The sequence below is a fragment of the Panthera leo genome, chromosome D3 (genome assembly GCF_018350215.1).
Source record: "Panthera leo isolate Ple1 chromosome D3, P.leo_Ple1_pat1.1, whole genome shotgun sequence".
In the NCBI taxonomy this organism is placed as follows: Eukaryota; Metazoa; Chordata; class Mammalia; order Carnivora; family Felidae; genus Panthera; species Panthera leo.
Window position 1 is genome coordinate 7,426,043 of NC_056690.1, and position 20,344 is coordinate 7,446,386.

General features: G+C 46.2%; 1 protein-coding gene across 1 annotated transcript in view; it reads right to left on the reverse strand.

The window, feature by feature from the left end:
• CFAP251 (cilia and flagella associated protein 251) overlaps positions 1–20,344 on the reverse strand; it is a 65,949-nt gene that overhangs the window by 22,816 nt on the left and 22,789 nt on the right. Inside the window, exons 10-18 of the mRNA XM_042910480.1 lie at positions 20,039–20,089; positions 17,677–17,891; positions 15,294–15,488; positions 14,312–14,562; positions 13,814–13,965; positions 12,073–12,246; positions 10,687–10,871; positions 4,499–4,613; positions 3,497–3,660 (exon numbers count right to left, since the gene is read on the reverse strand). Of these exons, the coding sequence (XP_042766414.1) occupies positions 3,497–3,660; positions 4,499–4,613; positions 10,687–10,871; positions 12,073–12,246; positions 13,814–13,965; positions 14,312–14,562; positions 15,294–15,488; positions 17,677–17,891; positions 20,039–20,089 (1,502 nt within the window). The remainder of the gene's footprint in view (positions 1–3,496; positions 3,661–4,498; positions 4,614–10,686; positions 10,872–12,072; positions 12,247–13,813; positions 13,966–14,311; positions 14,563–15,293; positions 15,489–17,676; positions 17,892–20,038; positions 20,090–20,344) is intronic.

A 20,344-nucleotide genomic window follows, 5' to 3' on the forward strand; every position in this document is an offset into this window, starting at 1 on the left:
TAGTTTCCAGATATATGGGGGTACCACCGTGGGGACACTGCCAGTCCCTGCCTCCCAGGATGGCTGTGAGCATGAAATCAGACAATGGGTGGAGAGCAGTCAGCACAGGGCCCGGCCCAGCGAAGGCTCAGTACGAGGAGCGATTATTACTGTTGAACTGGGCATCACTATACACCTGCATGGCTCTCCTCTTCAAAGAGTCAGCCACAAAAGCGTGCTGGCCCTCTGTCGGGAGAGCCCGCATAAGCAGGCTGCCTTCGGGTCTGGGGGAGCTGGTGTATTCTCCAGGGGGCCTGAGGCCCCTCTCCGGCAGGGCCCAGGCTTCACCCAGCTCTCAGCTCTGGTATTAGCCATCGAGGCAGGTATCCAGCGGACAGGGCTCCTCCTCTGTGGCCTCCAGGCCTTGTCCAGGCCCAATCCCGACAGGCTCTGTGGGAGACCACTTTTAGCCACGTGGCTCTGGAACGGGGCCAGGTAAAGGCCAGAAGCGACACAGAGGAGCCTGTCACTACCAGGAGTGTCTGGGAGAGGCTCACAAGAGCTCCAGATTCTCTGGAAACAGCACTCTGGTGGTCAGGACCATACCATGCACCCTACTTCCTGCCCACCGCTGACTGACCCCAGAGAGCGAGAGGGACAGGACTGGCCTGTCCGAGCAGAGCTGGAGAAAGAAACCCACTCCCTCTGCCGTGAGAGCTCCAGTTTGTGAAATCTGAGGACTGTCAGTGGCCATGTTCACTCCGGGTGACAAAATCCACTTGTGCAGAGAATGAAGCCAGTAGCAGAGCCCCACAGAGAGCAAGTGGCGAGGGCGCCTCGTGCACACGCAGTCCCTGCACCTCGTGCAGCATGGTTACCTGAGATGCCCATGACCTTCTCATTAGTTCCCCTTTGTGCTTCAGCTGGGTTTCGAACACTTGCAATAAAAAAAGGGGGTCATTAGGGCACAAAGGGCAAGGAGGCTTATTGCGAACCTACTGTGTGCCGAGCCATACTTCTGGGACATGAGCTCAGTCAGGAGAAGCAGTGAACACTGTAATCAGCACATGGTAAGGTTCAGCAAATGCTCCCTAGGGGAGGAGGCAGGAGAGGAACAGCAGCTGTGGTAATCTCTACCCTCAAAACACTGATGGTATTCCCATTTAACAGATGGAGAAACTGAGACGCAGAAGTTAAGGGACTAGCCTGAGGTCATACAGCAAGCAGGCAGGAAAAGTGGTATGTGAATCTGGGTCTTTCTGCTCTTGTCTGAACACAGCAGCAGGACCCCAGGTGGCTATGAGGTTAAGCACAAAAGAGCAACGGGGGATTTAAAAACGGGTGCCAGGGGCGCCTGGGTGGCTCAGTCAGTTGAGCGTCCCACTCTTGATTTTGGCTCAGCTCATGATCCCAGGGTCGTGGGATCGAGCTCTGAGTCAGGCTCCACACTGAACATGGAGCCTGGCTTAAGACTCTCTCTCTCTCCCTCTGCCCCACTTCTCCGCTCGCTCTATCTAAACAAACAAACAAACAAACAAACAAAACCATAAAAACCAAATACGTGCCAAACAAGGGGAGGAAAAAGGTAGCATGCCAGCAAAGTCGGGGCAAAGGCACAGCACAGTATGCATGGAACGAACCCTAGGAGAAGATGAAAGGAAGGGGTCTGCCCAGGAGAAGGTCAATGTGCTGCAGTGATCGTATTTGGGCCCAGAAGCACCCTGATTACAATCATGGGAACGTGAGCGGACTTAACATCTGTACCTCACCCTACGACTCACCGTCGTTAGGCCAGCAGGGAATTTTGTTTGTTTATTTGTTTAGGGTTGTTACATTTCTTCCCATTAGTGGAGCACTGAACATATTAAGACACCAGAAACAGCAATGAAGTGCTAATTAGCTTATAATGATCCTTTGTCCCCACAACAGATTAAATTGAAATTCTCGGAAGCCTGGACTCTGGCCAGGCACCGGGAAGCCATTGCAAAGCGGGTGCCGTTTTTCACCCTTTAATCTCTACCATGATTATCGAGAAGAAGACAAAAATGAAAAGGTGTGTGTGTGTGTGGGGGGGGGTGATTCTGTTCTCTCAGCAGGGTGTGGCTCGCCTCCGCTGTTCCAGGGACTGGCCACACACTCAGGAAGTGCTTTTCAATGTGAGAGCTCACCTCTAGCTTCGGAATTCCCAAATTCCCACGAACTGCTCTTAGGTGAAGGCAGAGGTGAAGGTCAGAGTGACAACTGCAGTCTGAAGCCAGCGAGGATCCAGAGCAGACTTACCTGGCGAGTTTTGCTTATATTCAGGTTAAGGGAAGAAGCTTCGATGTCTGCCATAAAAGAAAGATGTACGCTTGGCAGATGACAGGGGGTACACTTTCACTGGGAGCCAGGAATCGAAGGAAGGTAGGATTCTTTAAGAGGGAAGGTGCCGCTGAGCTGTCTATACCCAGCTCTTCAATGGGACGCTGCCGGGCAGGAGGCCATCTGAGAGGCAGGTGCTGGGAGAAGGTGTTGAGGGACGGGCACTGGCTCTGCCCGGTGGCAGCTCAGTGAATCGGGGTAGATGAGAGGATTACTGTAGTACTTGCCCCCCTTTTCGGGAAAGCTCTTTAATAAGACCTTCACAAGGAAGACCAGAAGAGAGGAAATAATGTACCGAGCCCTTAGCTCTGTGCTAGATGCCTTCCCTATATTAACCTACTCAATCCTTCTTACAAGGATCCTATTAAAGTCCCTATCGTTACCCTCCTTCCCCCCACCGTTTCACAGACAAGGAATCTGAAGATCGGAGATGGTAAGAAGCATGCCCTGGGTGTCACAGCCAGCAGAAAGGAGGCTCCACATCCAAACCCATGTCTCTTGGGCCTCCAGGTGCGGGTACTGTCTGATCCTCAACCCGGACTTTTCCAGCCTCGCCCGAGGTAGAGCGTCTCAGCTCAAGGCAGGTGGGTGTGAAGAGCAGAGTGGACACACATGTTTCAAATCAGACTCATTTCTGTTACACACACTTGGGAGATTTGAGCAAGATCTTTGTAGCTGGTGCGAGTCTGCAGATGGCAGAGTGGGAAGTATTTCAGGGGCCACACCGAACAAAGTGGAATCACGCTGCCTTCGCTGCAAATAGTAGTGAATAGTAACCTTTTATCCGCACATCGGTATGGACAGATGTCATGGGGAGGAACCCGAACGCCAGGCCTGTAGGGGGTTAACACCCGTCTGCTGTTACTAGTTAAGAAAAGAGGGTCTGGGGGCACCTGGGTGGCTCAGTCGGTTGAGTATCCGACTTCGGCTCAGGTCATAATCTCGTGGTTCATGGGTTCGAGCCCTGCGTCAGGCTCTGTGCTAACAGATCCCGGAGGCTGCTTCAGATTCTGTGTCTCCGTCTCTCTCTCTCTGTCCCTCCCATGCTCGCTCTCTCTCTCTCTCTCTCTCTCTCAAAAATTAATAAACATTAAGAAAAAGGCGGCTACACTTGACACCTTCTTTGTGGGGGTAGGGTTCTCGCCTCAACACATACCTTAAGTTGATTTCCCATTGCACCACCGATCGATCATGTCCTCCTGCCGTGAAGGCATAGCAGCCGTCATAGGAAACGGTCATTCCAGCCACCCCGCTTGGGTGGCATATAATAGCAGATGTCTTATGTGGATTGCCATCCACAGGTAAGATCTGAAGTCCAACCTAGGGAGGAATATGTAATTGGAAATTCAGATTCAGACAACTGGGGCCTGGGCTAGGACCTCGCACATTCACGTGCTACCTCCGGTTCTGTTTACCGGAAGGACGTATGCATCTGGAGCTACCCCACACATTTCGCGTGGCCAGGGGCTCACATACACTGACCCCTGTGGGGCGTTCCCTTAGGGGAGAGATGCCAGGTCCCAGTAGAGACACAGGAAGGATTTCACTGGTCTTCAGAGTCAGATATCCAAGGTTTTCCAGAATAATTCTGGAATCCCATGATTTTACGCTTTTCAATAGGTTATTTATTTAAAAAATTTTTTTTGAAATATTTATTTATTTCTGGGAGAGACAGAATGCGAGTGGGTTAGGGGCAGAGAGAGGGAGACACAGAATCCGAAGCAGGCTCCTGGCCCCGAGCTGTCAGCACCGAGCCCGACGTGGGGCTGGAACCCACAGGCCGTGAGATCATGACCTGAGCCGGAGCCAGACGCTCAACTGACTGACCTACCCAGGCGCCCCTAGATTATTTATTAAATGTAGGACTAAGTGCAACGAGTTTGCATGTCTTTATAAGTTTTTTCCATGTAAATAAATCAGAAAGAAAAAATCCTTTGGTGACAACGTGTCTTCATGGGAGTACAGAAAATAGAGTTAACTCCGCTCCAAAATGCCTCCTAAGACCCGTTTCCACTCATTTATGGCAAATTTCAGTAGCACTGTGGACCGGGACAGAAGTCAGGGGCTGGGCTCTCCTAGAGTCTGATCCTACTTGGGGCTGACTGCCACTCAAAACCCACAGCGTCATCTCACAGAGGCAGAGAGCAGAGGCTCATACCTTGTCTCTGTTAATAAACACCATGTAGCGTTTCTGCAATTCCAAGGTGCTCTTCACCGGGAGGATTTGTACCTGTTCAATGGAAGAACCGTAAACTGGCCCAAGAAGCGTCTTTCTGCATGAGAAAAAAAAAAAAGAAACATTTTTTTTTTTTAATTCCACAAATCTGAATGCAGTTTTCCTGACTGGCTACGTTTCATGATGCTGTATACATTTTAAATTCTGAATTTCCTGACCTGTCACTTGGCTAAGAACCTCGCTCTCAACTGCGGCTAACAGCGGCCATAAATAAGGGGCACAGCCTCAGACAGTAAATGCTCCAGGAAAGTCAGACTGTGAAGGATGCTTTCTGCGTGGAGGTTCTGACTTTCCTTCCTGACGGCTGAGTGAAGGGAACATTATGCCTCGAGAATGTGTACGGGAACAGGGGATGTGAAAAAGGCGGTGAACGAGTGGCACGCGTGGGCAGGAAGCAGGAAAACACCCCTTCCTCAGAGGTCGGCCAAGAGATTAGATGACGTGATACCTGTTGCTGCAGACGCCTGACACGCGGGTCCAAGTGCAACACACAGACTTCCGAAAAAACTGTCTGTGACTCAGACTGTAATGAATTGTACCTCCACAATGGTCAGACTTCTTTAACTCAGACTCTGTTAGGAATCTGATCTGAGGCGAGGAAGTGACGGGATGTTACCCTGAGCCCGGAGCAGGACATTTCCTGAAGCTGGAAAATGGTAGCTTCAGGACTCTGGCTCGCACAGGCATCTTCTGAGGCCTAGGAGGAGTCCTGATGTGTTTTAGTCTTAATTATATACCCCCTTTTTTTTTAACAGTGCCCACAAATCCGAACACACTTCACACCCCACAAAACCTGGATCTGTCCCTGTGAGGCAAGTAGCTATTACAATCTTATTATAAGTCCCTTGTTGTTTGGATGTGTTTTCTCCCTGTGTCCCCTGTCCCCAGCCCATGTCTAGTGGGGACAGTACATACTCCATGTACGTGCACTGAACAAACAAAGTACAGATCCATTAAACAGCCTTTTTTAAGGACCTTCTGTGCCAGGCACTGTGTGAGGTGCTCGGACCCAGACGTGAGCTCACAGCCTGGCAGGGACGACAGGCACGGGAGCACCGTGAGGGCAGAGACATGGGAACAGGCAGGTTCAGGGCTCAGAGACAGCTCTGAGGAAGGAGACCTGTGAGCTGGGTGTGCAATGGTGAGTTGGAAAGGTGGAGAAGAATATGGAGGTGACAGAACAGGCAGTGAAAACAGGGGGTGCAAGTGCATGGAAGATGGACTGTTGGTGGAAAACTGCGGAAGGAAAATTTAAGGGGGAAGGAGTGGGAGGTGGAGGGCGGTGAGCTGAGCAGGGGAGCAGGGGCCAGTTGTGAGGGCAGATGCTGGCCGGGCTGCAGGATGCTGCAGGGGGCCGGGGGCGGCGGGGGATCAGGTTGGATGATCCACGGTCAGGTTCATACACATGGAGACTTAGGTGAAATGTCAGAAATGCTAAACAGCCACCTGAGGGACCACACGTTGGTTAGCCACAAGTCACCCTGTGTGGGGATGTCCGAGGACCTTCCCCAAGTATCCCTGAGTGGACAGAGGCGGGGAGACCATGGCTAAGAGAAGACTGATTTGAATCCCACGTGGAGGACGTGGGGCTGTCACACACCACTGGTGGGAACGTGAGTGGGTGGCACTGTTTGGTAACCAGTCTGGCAGCTCCTCATCATGGTTAAACAGTTACTATGTGACCTGGCAGTTCTACTCCCAGGTCTCTACCCAAGAGAAACGGGACATGTACCTGCATGGAAACCTACACACAAATGTTCATAAGAGCCCAACACAGAGACAACACCGATGTCCACCAACAGGTGAATGAATAGACAGATGAGGTAGACATTTTTTTTATGTTTATTTATTTTTGAAAGAGAGACAGAGCGTGAGCAGGGGAGGGTCAGAGAGAGATGGAGACAGAATTGGAAACAGGCTCCAGGCTCTGAACTGTCAGCACAGAGCCTAATGCAGGGCTCGAGCTCACGAACTAACTGTGAGATCATGACCTGAGCCGGAGTCAGGCACTTAACCGACTGAGCCACCCAGGTGCCCCCAGATGGGATACATCTATAAAATGGAGTATTATTCAGCCATAAAAATGAACACTGAAACATGCCACACCACAGATAACCCTGAAAACAGGATGCTGAGTGAAAGAAGCCAGACACAAAACGTCACACAGGTATAATTCCATACACACGAAATATCCAGAATAGATAAATGCACAGAGACAGATGCAGATTGGTGGCTGTCAGGAGTGGGGCAGGAGTTGGGGAAGGAAGGAAGGAGGGTATGGGGGATGGCTGCTAATGGGTGCAGGGTTTGTTTTTGGGGTGATGAAAATGCTCTTGGATTAGACAGTGGTGATGATTGCACAACTTTGTAAATATAGTAAAAACCACTGAAAAGGGGTAAATTTTATGATATGTAAAACGTATCTTGATTTAAATTATAAGTAAGCAAAAAAAAAAAAAAAAGTTGAACTATTCAGCCTCCCGATGCTTCCACTTCCTCAACAGTAAATGGGGACAATGACAATGACAGCACCTCCCCCAGGAGTCAGTGGTAAACATTAAGTAGGTTAATATACATAAAGCACTTGGAACAATTTCTGGCACATAGTAGGAGCCAATGTAACTGTCACCATTGTTAAGCATATCTGACAATTTCATAAAGTTAGCATCTTTTGCTTCTAATTAAAAAAGTATTACATATTCATTGTAAACAATTTCACACATTTAGACATGCATAAGATAGACAGTCTACCTAGACCCCCACATTGCTGCACTCTTTCATCCCGAGATAATTGTGGGTAACAGTCTGGTGTCTGAGACTTGAGAATTTCTTTTATGTATTCTAACCTATATAATTATAATTTTATGTGAAAATTATATAAATTATGGAAACACCATTGTATATGAAAATATAGTATGTCATAGGGATAGTTGCATGATACTACACAGAAAGCTGATTTTTTTTTCTTTCTTTTTTTTAAGTAGGCTTCATACATAGCACAGAGCTCAGTGTGGGGCTTGAACTCACGACCCTGAGCTCAAGACCTGAGCTGATCAAGACAAATGCTTAACCCAGCCACCCAGATGCCCCTCTTTTTTTCTTTTCTACAAGCAGTATCATGTTTCAGCGTAGTAACAAGCCATCATTTAACCAATCCCCTATTAATGGACATCTGGATTGTTTCCACTTTTGAAAATATTTTCAAACAAGACATCCTTTTACTTATGTCTTGGCATACTGGGTGAGGACGTCTGTGGGCTACATTCCTAGACATCAGACAACATGATGCAAATTAACAGCGGGCAACAATTGCTCTCCCAACGGATGCCCCAGTTTCCACATCTCCCCAGCAGGCAGAGAGTGCCCACCCCCCTACACCTTTGCCAACACTGTGCACTGTTGGTCAACTTTATCTTTGCTAATCTGGTTCGTGAAAAATGATGTCTTGCTTTCATTTACATCTTTGATACACTAGTGAACATCTGCTCATAGGTTTATTGGTCTTTTTCTGTGAACTGCCTTTTTAAGGTCTATTTTTTAATGCATTTTAAAATTGTTTTGGATTTATCATGAAAAGGCACTTCTTACCCAAGCAAGTGTGGTTATGAGGCCTTATTATTCCTACAACTTAAAAGATGCTTTATGCAAAGGGCTTTACTTTGGAGTGATGGAGATGTTTTGGAATTAGATACAGGTGGTTGTTGTATGACATTGTGAATGCATTAAATGCCAGTGAATTGTTCACGTTAAAATGGTTAGTTTCGAGGTGCCTAGGTGGCTCAGTCAGTTAAGCATCTGACTTTGGCTCATGTCATGATCTCACAGTTTGTGAGTTCAAGCCCCATGTTGGGCTCCACGTCGATGGCTCGGAACCTGGAGCCTGCTTTGGATTCTCTGTCTCCCTTTCTCTCTCTGCCCCTCCCCGGCTCACTCTCTCTCTCTCTCTTTCAAAAATAAACAAACATTAACAAAATTAAAAAATAAAATGGTTAGTTTTTATGTTTTTTTAAATGTTTATTTTTTTGAGAGAGAGACAGAGCTGAAGTCAGACACTCAACCGATTGAGCCACCCAGGTGATACTAGTTTTTATGTTTTGTGTTATTGAATTTCACTTCGATAAATTATTTTTTAAGGGACACCTGGGTGGCTCAGTTGGTTACATGTCCAACTCTTGATTTCAGGTCAGGTCGTGGTCTTGGGGTCATGAGATCAAGCCCCACTTTGGACTCCCTGCTCAGCATGGAGCCTGCCTGACATTCTCTCTCTCTCTCCTCTCCCCCTCCCCTGCTCAGGCTGTCTCTCTGAAAAAAATTGTAAAAGATGTTTTATGAAAAGAAATTTTTGAATAAAAATAAAAAGATGCCTTATGCTAATTTCCAACTGATTATCAATGGCAGAAACTCCTCTAACTGTGTGGCTCTAAGTCTCTGCTTAGTAACTGTTAGCAGGAACTTCGAGCCTGGGGGCCCTCCGTGCCCAATCTATCTGCTTGGCAAAGTCAGATTTCCTCAGGACTTGCATATCTATGGGATAGTCCATGTCCAAAAGGTTTGTTTCCATTAAAGATGATGTATGAAGATTCCAGGATCGTCCTAAAATTCTTTTGCCATGTATCTTTCAAATGTCTCCTTCCCAGTGTTTTAACATTAAAAAAAAGTTGTGCTGGATTTCTCTCCTATTCATGCCACATGACATAGCATTTCTCAGTCATTTTTCCTTGTACCCTTCTGGAAACAAATGTTTAAAAAAGGAAGAAGAAGAAAAATATGAGGGTGATCCTTTGAGGACCTATCTTACTGAGAAACATTTCAAAACGATGATCTTCCTCAAGCATAGGACCAGCTGCTATTGGCCAGTTTTCTCACTTCTTTCTCCCAGGTGAGGTCACTAATGAGTTCTCACCTCTGTGTTTCTCCAGCCTCCATGGCTCTGATCTTGCCAGCCATACCACAAGGCAGCCAAACCCCGGGCAGAGAGGGGATGCACCCAAAGCAAGGGCTGCACCGGCACTCAGTGGTGCGAAGTAGAGGACAGAGTCAGAACTAGGTTCAAGGATTAAGTCTCATCCTGTCCTGAGCAGCAATTTCTGTTGCATGTCAGAACCTCAGTGGGATAATACTTGGGAGCGTTGTTGAAGAAGAGTGCAGAGCCCTGGTGCAGGGACGGTGCACCATAATCTGTATCTCTCAGGAGGAGCAAACCCTGGGGGCCGGGCCTAGCAGCACAAGCGCCAAGCACAGATGTAGACCTACTTCAGGATGGAGAGGCTGCTGCTCTGAAAGGCTCAGCTTTGAAGATGCCCTGGGCTTGGTCCTTTGGCCGCTCCTCTATACACTTTTCCCTTCTGGAATCTTCTCTCACCTCATGGCTTTAAAGCACCATGTGCTCCTGACCTCAAACATGGACCCGGCCCAGAACTCCCACGAACTCCACTCCCCCTCCAAGATGCAAATTCCATGGTGGCAGGAACAATGCTGTTTGCATCCCCACCTTCAGCACCTCGGACAGAACCTGGCTCAGGTAGGGGCTGGGTGAATACTGCGGGAACACACGAATGCCATCAGGTAAACTGAAAAACTCCTTTAGGAACCAAGAGTAAGAAAAATTGCACAATTAGGGGCATCTGGCTGGCTCAGTCGGTAGAACATGTGATTCTTGATCTCGGGGTTGTGAGTTTGAGCCCTACGTTGGGTGCAGAGATTACTTAAAAAAAAATAATAAAATCTTTTTTTAAAAATCACACAATTGGTAGTATTCAAGTGAAAATATCTGTTGTTATCCACGAGGGAAGGATAGGAGAGCTTATAAAGCATCAGCAACTTCTCGGGTTCCTTCACAGGGTCTCAGGCACTGAGCTCTGGGTCCCTCATCTCTGTGCAGGGCTGGGCTCAGAAGAGGGCTCTGGATTTGCATCCTGCCTCTGGCAACTTCCCAGCCACGTGACCCTGGATGAGAATTTCTCAACTTTTCCATGCCTTTCTTTCCTCCTCTGCAAAGTGAGTGTGAGTAAAGGTAGCCAAGCTGCTCATGGGTCCACGAGCTGGGACGTGAAATAAGCTGGGGGCTGAGGAACTGATTTCTGCATCAGTGGGAGGCTCCTGCTGCTTACCTGCACATTTTCGTGGTGGAATTAAAAAGTTTCACTTTGTAGCCACTGTTGCAAATGAGCAGGAAGAGCTCCCTGGTGAGTGGTGGGTACCAGACCATACAGGTAGGGTAGTTGCCCTGATCGGTTCGGTGAATGTCCAGGACTTCCAGGTGGTCTTTGGAGCTCTTCAGAAGATTATACTCGATCTGCAGAGGAGCCCAGATGTTCACACATGAGGACTGAGCCAAATGAAGTCAACCCACAGTCTTATTCTGGGGGAAACAACGTTGGGCCTCTTAAGAGAAGACTTGCTTAGACCCTTGCTCCTAATAAGCTGCCATTATGGAGCATTCCTTATGAGCAAAGACAGTGAGCTAAGCACCTTAAAAACATGATGCCATTTAACACTCATGACTCCCCTGTCAAGTCGTACCATTGTGCCCATTTTACAGATTAGAAAACCTGTTCAGAGTGGTTCAGTGTCTTGCCCAAGGTCACACAGCTAAGAACTGGTAGGGTGAGAATTCAAATTTAGGTTCCAACTGACTCCAAAACCTGAACTCTCACAGTTATGTTATACTGTCTCCCTTAACATTATCTTGGGAACTCTTTGAGGGTGGGAACTAATTCATATCTAAATCTCAGCGCTTGACCATGATAAATTAGCAGCTTGCTGAATTTCACCCATAGGTAGATTTTGGTGGCCAGGCCAGGATGAATGAATGGATGGGTGGCCATAATAACGGAGACAAAGGGATGGAGGAAAGGGAGGGAGCGAGGAAGGAAGTTAAGATGGACAGAAACAGAACTTCTTTGACTCACGATGGGGTTACATCCCAATAAACCTATCGTAAGTCAAAAATGCATTTAACACACCTACCCTGGGGAACACCGCAGCCTAGCCTGGCCCGCCTTAGACGTGCTCAGAACATGGACATGAGCCTCCAGTTGGGCACAGTCATCCACCACAAAGCCTGTTTTATAATGAGGTGTTGACTATTGCATGTAATTTACTGTATCCTGTACTAAAAGTGACAAACGTAACAGCCGTGTGGGTGCAGGTGGCTGTCCGTGTACCACCCGTTGACCCTCCCGACCGTGTGGCTGACCGGGAGCCGCTGCGGCCTCTGTCCAGCATCGCGGGAGAGGATGGGGCCACAGGTCGCTAGCCTGGGACAGGATCCAGATTCAACCTTTCAAACACAGCTTCTACTGAAGGAGCATTGCTTTTGCACATCCTTGAGACCAAGCATCGACCCAGAGATGTTTATGCTACTATGTTATGCTGTACACTCATTTTCTCCAACATGCACTGTGGGCCCAGTGCTATACCAGATGCCAGGGACACAACAAGAATGAAATACACACAGTCCCAGTGGTGAGATAAACGGACACTGAACGGCTTACCAAGAGCCTGTCTTTCCCGAGGCTCAGCAGTCTCGGCTCATTGCTGTCCAGATGAACCCCAAACAGGAGACTGCAAATGCTTTTGCGATGAGAACGAAGTCTTGCCAGATATTCCCAGACCCTGTGTCCATTTCTGACTACCACCACATAAACAGACACGGTAAAACGTACATCCTGAATAGGAGCAAAAGAGTACAAGTCATTCCTTGCTAGGTTTTGTAACTTGAAAATCATCATCATGTTTTTCATACTAATGTTGCCGTTAGAATATTTTATCCAAGAGGCACCCGGGTGGCTCAGTCGGTTGAGCATTCAACTCTTGATTTGAGCTCAGGTCATGATCCCAGGGTTGTGAGATCAAGCCCTATGTCAGGCTCTGTGATGACAGCATGGAACCTGCTTGAGATTCTCTTTCTTTCTCCTTCTGCCCACCCCCCACTCTTGTCTGTGCTGTATCTCTAAAACAATAAAAAGAATAATAAAGAAGACTATTTTATCCAAAAATAAATTTTAGTCTATCAGAGCAAGTAATAAAATAACACCCATTTGGGGTGCCTGGGTGGCTCAGTCAGTTGAGCGTCCAACTTCAGCTCAGGTCATGATCTCGCAGTTCGTGAGTTCAAGCCCCGCGTCGGGCTCTGTGCTGACAGCTCGGAGCCTGGAGCCTGCTTCAGATTCTGTGTCTCCCTCTCTCTGCCCCTTCCCCACTCATGCTCTGTCCCTCTAAACGTTAAATTAAAAAAAAAAAAAACAACAATACCCATTTTACAGAGGAACATATTAAGGTTAACAGTAGATAACCCACAAAGGTAATTGTCGGGGAGGGAGACACTGACACTGTGGCCTTACCCTTCTTTCTGGTCCCCACCTCTTTCTGTGTGGAAAAATGAAACCCTGACTCTTTTGCCTTTGTCCTCCCTTCTCTGTATCCAGCTACACAAAACTTAAAAGATGTAAGTTCTAAATAGTATCATGGCTGAGAGTGAACTGGGTAGGAGAGTGTGTGAGAGCAGCCTGAGGGAAGGGGGCGCCAAAGTCAGGTGCTGCAGGGGTGCGGAGGCTCAGCTTTGGGCCCGCACAGGCAGCACCAGAGGAGGAGCCGGGCACAGAGGCAGGGGTGGGAGAGCATCGGGGACATGGTGGCTCTTACTCCTCACCCCACATCAAGGCAAGACTTGCGCATTGCAGACCAGGAGAGCTGGCAGGAAGGGAGAGGTTAAAGGTCTCGGAAAATCTTTACTGAGCTTAAGAGCCCTATTCACAGAGGGAAGGAACAGAATCCAAAACACCAGGGAAGACTGTGCTTTGAGATGAATGAGAATGTCATCTTGTCAAAAATCAAAGAGAAAGATGAAAGGATGGATGCCGAGAAAGGGGTCCAGAAACCAACACACCAAAATGAGCTGTCAGGATGGCCAAATCCCAGTCCGCAGGTCCTGAGGCCCGGTCTCGTTTTCGAGCGAGAGTCTCCCCCACCCCCTTTACAGCGGCTTTGTGGAGATACAGTTCACACTCCACACAATTCACACCTTTAAAGTGTGCAACTCCATGGTTTTTAGCGTACTCACAGAGCCCTGCCCCATGCCACAATTTTAGAGCATTTACATGACCCCTCAAAGAACCCCGAACCCATCAGCAGTCACTCGCCAGCGATCCCCGCCCACCCCGCCCAGTCCCCTCTCCCTTTTGGTCGTAAACAAGGCTGCTAGACCACTGGATGGCACACAGTGGAAACACTTACAGCAGTTGCCATGTACTGGGAGTCATGCGAGAAGCTGACGTGAGTCACGCTGGTTCTGGAATATTTGAAAGGCTCCGGGGTTTGGTTTTCTAAGGACATTGCATCGAGGATGTAAACTGTCCCTTCGGTGAAGCCGGCTCCAAGAAGGACTCCTGAAATCACAGGCCAGAGAACAATGCTGGAAAAGGACTTCACTCATTCAAGAAACATGGACTCCGGGCCAGGCCTTGTTCTAGGTGCTGAGGAGACAGCAATGAACATGACGGACAAGGACCCTGGACGGAGAAATGGACTGAAAAGCAGGAGTCTCTGGGATGAGTGCTCAGAGACTACTAGGCACCGAACGCTGCAGGGTCCAGAGGGACAAGGTGCGTCATCCGGCCTGCTGGGGGGAGTGCGGTCAAGGTGAACTTCCCGGAGCTGTTACAGCCAAGGGCTGCAGCCATTTGGGTCTGTTTTTGATTTGGAGGCTAAGACAGGCTGATGAAATGAAAATACCTTCAGGGTTATAGGTTAGACTCTGGATGCCAAGCCCCTTCTCAAAGACCCTGCTGAAAAGGTATTTTTTCTTTTCATAATCCCACACTTTGATCATCCCACAGAAACTCCCAATGGCGAGGAGGGGTTGATATGGGTGGCAGGAGATGGCACAAATGGCATCCTTGGGCTCCACGAATAACTTCTCAAGTTTGGTCCCGTCCGTCGTTAAGTGGTACACTGTAGCATCAGATGTTCCGATGATAAGATTCCTGTTTGCCAGGGAGAGACCAGACACTATCAGCGTTTGCAGGGAACGGGGCACGCCAGCTATTCTGCTTCTAATTGCACATGAAACGCCTCTGTCGTCTGTAATTTAGTGACATTATTAACCCACCATCTCCAAAAATATACTACCAATACCAATACAGCCTCCATTTGCAAGTGAAAAAGCCCACATTTCTACATGTAAATTGAGTCATTAAGTATGCAGATGGACAGTCAGTTGTACAATTAGCTAATCTGCACATGCAAATATTCATTTGTGTATGCAAATATGGAGTTTGGTGCACACATACAGATGTGCCTGCAAATACGGCAAGGGTAATTAAGCAGACTCGCACATAATTCAGTCTCGAAATGTTATGGCTATTAATTATCAAATGCCTTTAACCGCAGCGCTAGGGCAAACTCGGCCTGGAGAAGAGACACCAAGCTACAGCGAGGGACTCCAAACACAACAGAGATTAGAACTCAGGGATAAGCCCTGTCCAGCTTCCAGTCGCTGAAGAGTCTCAATACGAAAATAATGCCTCATCTTAAAAAATGATTAAATAGGGATGATAATCAGCCTTGGAGATCCATCTTCGAGCCCTGCAAAGGACTGAGCGATCCTGTTCTATCACATATGCTAGGAACAAGGTGAACATTCCACCGCATGCCAACTATAAGACATCAATCATTTTTTTGGCCACTCAAATGACTAGATTCATTAACAACTTACCTTACGATAAAAAGGTCACCTTTTAAAGTGCAGTCTGGAGGATAGTTTGATTTTTCGGTAGGCGGAGCTGCTGGGGTCTTTGAAAAGGACAGGGTCCTTATGGAGCTCAGTTTGAAGTGGCTGTACCAGTTAACAATGGACAGGGTGCGATCGTAGAACTTAATGTTACCTCTAATATCACCCGTGACAATATAGCTGAAATGGAGAAAAACGTGAGTTTGTTAGCTAACTGTAGTAAGGACCAGATATCTATTGAACAGCTAATCATATGTCAGGCTCTAGACTCCGGGAATTGTAAAAACTTGACCTCATACTACCATCCAAGGCTGATTTTACTGTTATTCCACTTTACATCTAGGAAACTCAGGCTCAGAGAAGTTGAGAAATTTGCTCAAGGCCTGGGTTTGCCAGATTTAGCAAATAGAAATGGAGGTTGCCCAATTAAATTTGAATTTCAGTTAAACAATGAGTAATCTTCTAGCTTAAGTATGTCCCAAATAACGTACGGGACATACTTACACAAGGCAACTTTATCAGGCCCTGTGGCTAGACTATGCAGATGTACCTAATGCAAAATCTGTGCTCTTGCTTTACTCTCCCTGCCTTCCCAGATCAGCCATGTGCAGTGGCAATGGGCAGTGATTTACATTCTCTGCTGTGAAACCGTCTACCAGCCGTCCGATATCACCCAGCCTGGCAATAGGACACAAGCTGCTTTACAAGAAGGCACTGTTGTTAGAGCCATCGTAAAACCCTGTCCAGTCATCACAGCCAAAGGCAGTGCCGCGTGACAAAATGGCTTTTATTTCCAGTCCTCAGATCCATTCCAAATGGGTTTTTTTAAAAAAAGTCTCTAACATAATTCTAATTGGGGGGGGGGGCGGACAGGGGGATGAATTTCCTCTCATATATGCAAAGTGATTAAATGAGGTTTCTGATTAATAAGCGAGGCAGGTGGGCAGAGTAATTGGCTAGAACACCTTTCACTGCCCTCTGCTGGACAGAAAAGGCAAAACAAGCCAAGTATTTTCAAGACCTTTCCCTTCATGGGCTCCCTGGTCCCGTCTGGGTTTTATTTAACACGGAGAGAGCGGAACAGAGGCCTGGTCTTCACTGGCCCTAACCCCCAAGTAATTAAAGGTTGGTTCATCATCAGCGGCAATTCCATCACCGTCTTCTCCACGCGACTACGTGAGGACAGCAATTTACATTTCTCTTTGAAAAGCCATGCCAGACCCTCACTGCTCCCTTTATTAAAAGAAATGAAAATGAAAAAAAAAAAAAAGAAAAGAAATGAAAATGAAAGCAGGGCTTTTGGAAAGCAGATGGCACAGTGGCTCCAATTATATGGGCATGGTCCTTGTCATTTGGCAATTTTCTCCATCACTTTTGGGAACTTCCTAGCATACTAACTTTTTCACCGAGGGCTCCCTTGTGCCAGACGATGTGTTACAAGTTTTACATGCTTTGTCTCACAAAATCCCCATAAAATCACTCTGAGAGCGATAGTATTGTTATGCCCATTTTACAGATGGAAAAATGGAGGCTCAGCAAAGTCCCTTGCCCAGGGTCCCTCAGCAGGGAACAGATGCACCTAGAATGTGAACCCCTTTCTATCTGAGACTAAGGCTTTTAATGATCCTCTCTGAGCCCCTACAACCTCTCAAGTCAGTGAACTTCATAAAGGTCTGTTGTATTTCATCTTTTCATAATGGGTAAGTGTTATTTATTTATTTATTTATTTATTTATTTATTCATTCATTCATTTATTCTGAGAGGGGCGGGGGGAAGAGAACCAGTGGGGAAGGGGCAGAAAGAGGGAGACAGAGGATCTGAAGCAGGCTCTGTGTTGACAAGAGAGAGCCATACATGGGACTTGAATTCACAGACCGTGAGATCATGACCTGAGCCGAAGTCAGGGTCCCTGACTGGCTCAACCAACTGAGCCACTCAGGGACCCTGGTTAAGTGTTACTTTGTAATCAGAAAAAAACCCCAACATAGTTATTCACGTTATTTTCTTAAAATTAAAGTATGTAAAATTTAGGGTGCAAAATAAAGTCTAATTAGTGTGGAAGGAAAAACAAGTTACTTTTTGTTTCACCAACACAAAGGGATTTTTAAAAGTAATATATGCCCATGATTAAAAAAATAATAATAAAAGCAAACCAATTAGTACAAATGAGACTATAAAAAGAGGTGAATCTAACCCCCACCCTGATCCTACTTCTCCATTCTTTTCCTCAGAGGCAACAAACATTCCCAGTTAATAACGAATTTCCCCAGAAATAGTCTATGCATATACAAAATACATGTATACATCCAAAAGGGTTTTAAAATACTTTTGTAATCCTTGATAGCTACTTTTTAATTAAGTTAATTACCTATCAACTGTAGTAAGCACAGTGATGCCCTCTTTCTGCAAATGAACCAATTTACAAGGTTTGATATGAGGAAAGTCCAGAGAGGCGGAGGCAGACGATGGGGGGCGGTATATGTCCCAGACAACCAGCTTCCCTTCCATTGTTGCTGAGAGTATTTGTGTTAAATTCAAATGAAAGACTGACTGGGTTAATTTTCCCACGAGCTTATTGAACGTCTGCATTTCAAAAGACAGATTACAAGTTACCGTTGGTAATAAATATAAAACAAAACATTTATCAATATGACATTTTATAATATTACACTGAAATACAGTAGGAAAAAGATAAAATCTAAACAAAACAATCACTAACAAATCTCTCCCTGGTGGATTGCCGGGGTGCAGGCAGTTCTGAGCCTCTGAAGGTTTGCTCAGAGCCAAGTGAAGGGTTATGTACTGTGCTAATTAAACTGTTTGCTTAAATCAAATGAAAGAGTGGTTAATCACTTGTTTATACCTGTTCAACTTCTCTTACTTTCAGAGTAAGGGGTTTCAGAGACTGATAAAGAGACTAATGTCTGTCGTGAGCATGCTCCAGTTGTAAGATATCATAAAGTAATTATCCCAGTCTCATAATTATAGCCTTTTTCCCATCAGTAGAAATTAAGTACCATACAGTACAGAAATGCCCCTGACTCCTTATGAAATGTGTGCTACAAAAAATAAGGCACTAGGCCATCTCTCTTAGGCAACATCTTAGAGATGAAGTATAGAAAGAACCCAAAGCAGTGAGTGGAGCCCCACAGTGAATATTTAACAAATGAGTAAATCAAAGAAACTCCACATTTTGTCATGCAAGACAGCATGTCTGCTGCCCGGTTCTCCCAACTACACAGAGAAGACTCTACGGTTTACCTCTATTGCCCTGAACGCAAGAGGGTCAGGAAAACAATAGCTGGTTAAGCAAGGGCATCAAGTTCTTTCTAAGAGCAGCTCTGATTCAATACAAGGCATTTTCATCATTTCAAACTACAGACAATCCTCATTGTGGGTTCTGTATCTGCAACTTCACCTCCTCGCTGAAATTTATTTATAACCCAAATCAATCCTTGTGGGACTTTCGATGATCATTTGCGGACGTGCACATGTGCAGAGAGGCAAAAAAACTGGACTCTCCCTAGGCGCACGTTCTTAGCTGAGGTCAAGCGAGGATGCGCTCTGCCTTACTTCAGCTCTCAAACTGTAAACAAGTGTCCTTTTCGTGGTCTGTTTAGTGCCATGTTGTTTGCAGTTATGAGGTGCTTTTTGTTGGCGATTTCAGTACTTAAACTGGCCCCAAACAAGATACTGAAATGCTGTGTAGCGTTCCTGAGTGCAGGAAGGCTACGATGTGCCTTCCAGGGGACAGACCTGAGTGAGATAATCTTCATTCAGGCATATGTTCCAGAGTTGTCGGTCGTGAGTCAAAGTTAGTGAATCAACATTACATATTAAATATGGTGTCTTTAAACAAAAACATACATAAAACGAAGTTATGCATCTATCTGTTGACAAAAATGTTAATGACCAGAGGCCGGCAGGAACCTAATTGTGTATTTCACCTAGGAGCAATGACTTCGTATTCACTATCTGAGGTCTGCAGAGACTTGATCCAACGTAACTGCCACGAACAATGAGAACTGACTTTATTTTGCGAAAACTTTGATTTATGAAAAAGAGCTTGCAGACAGAATATTCTCTCCTTGTATTCATCCATCTCATATTTTTTTTTGGCATGCCCTCTTAAAAAATAAGTTCCTATAAATCATAACAAGAGTGAAGAATGAAAGAAGAAACATCATAAGATGCTCGCGGGGGGCAGGTGACACGGGTGTCAAATGCAGAAAATGCTGTAGGAGACAGGACCCCAGTTCCACCTTGGACGGGACAGCTGGAGGCGAGCAGGCAAGACAAACAGTTTCCTCCAACCCCTGCTGCACTGCCTTCCCCCTGGTTCTTAAACCTCCCAATACCCCACATCAGGTTTTATTGCTCTGAAAACTGGGTGGCTTAAAAAGGATCCACTCATGTTCAACTATTATATCACTCCAAATTAATTTTTATTCTGTGTCACACACACACACACACACACACACAAATCTATCGCTGTTTTGGGTATTTTCTCAGGGTAGTCAACTATCATTTCCATAATATTTTATTTTGAACAAAAGTCCATTATTTTCAGCTGGCAATTCAATATGGTGAAGGACCCAAGTAAAAAATTCAAATGATTTCCCAGTGGTTTAATATCAAGACACCAAGAGTAGCCCAAAGCGACTAAGCTCACACATACATATTTACTCTGCACAAACTCTGACATATAAAAGTGGAACAGGCATACTCACTTTTTCTGTTAAATGTGGGGCACTGTGAGCAAGTATATCTCTCTCTTCACACTATTAAGTACAGAAAAAATAATCACTACTAAAAAAAAGGACCTGGTTTCCAAAAGGAGAATATAACCACAAAATCAAAACAAATGCATCTAAACAGGCTCAGAGCTTTGCAATCTCTATAGATAAGGGAGCCTGCTGCCTCCAGGAACATCTGAAAACATTCTGAAAGAAAAGCAAATGCGTAAAAAAAATGCCACAAATGGTTGTGACTTTAAATGGGAATGAATGCAAATCTGAATTCTACATTTGTAAGGC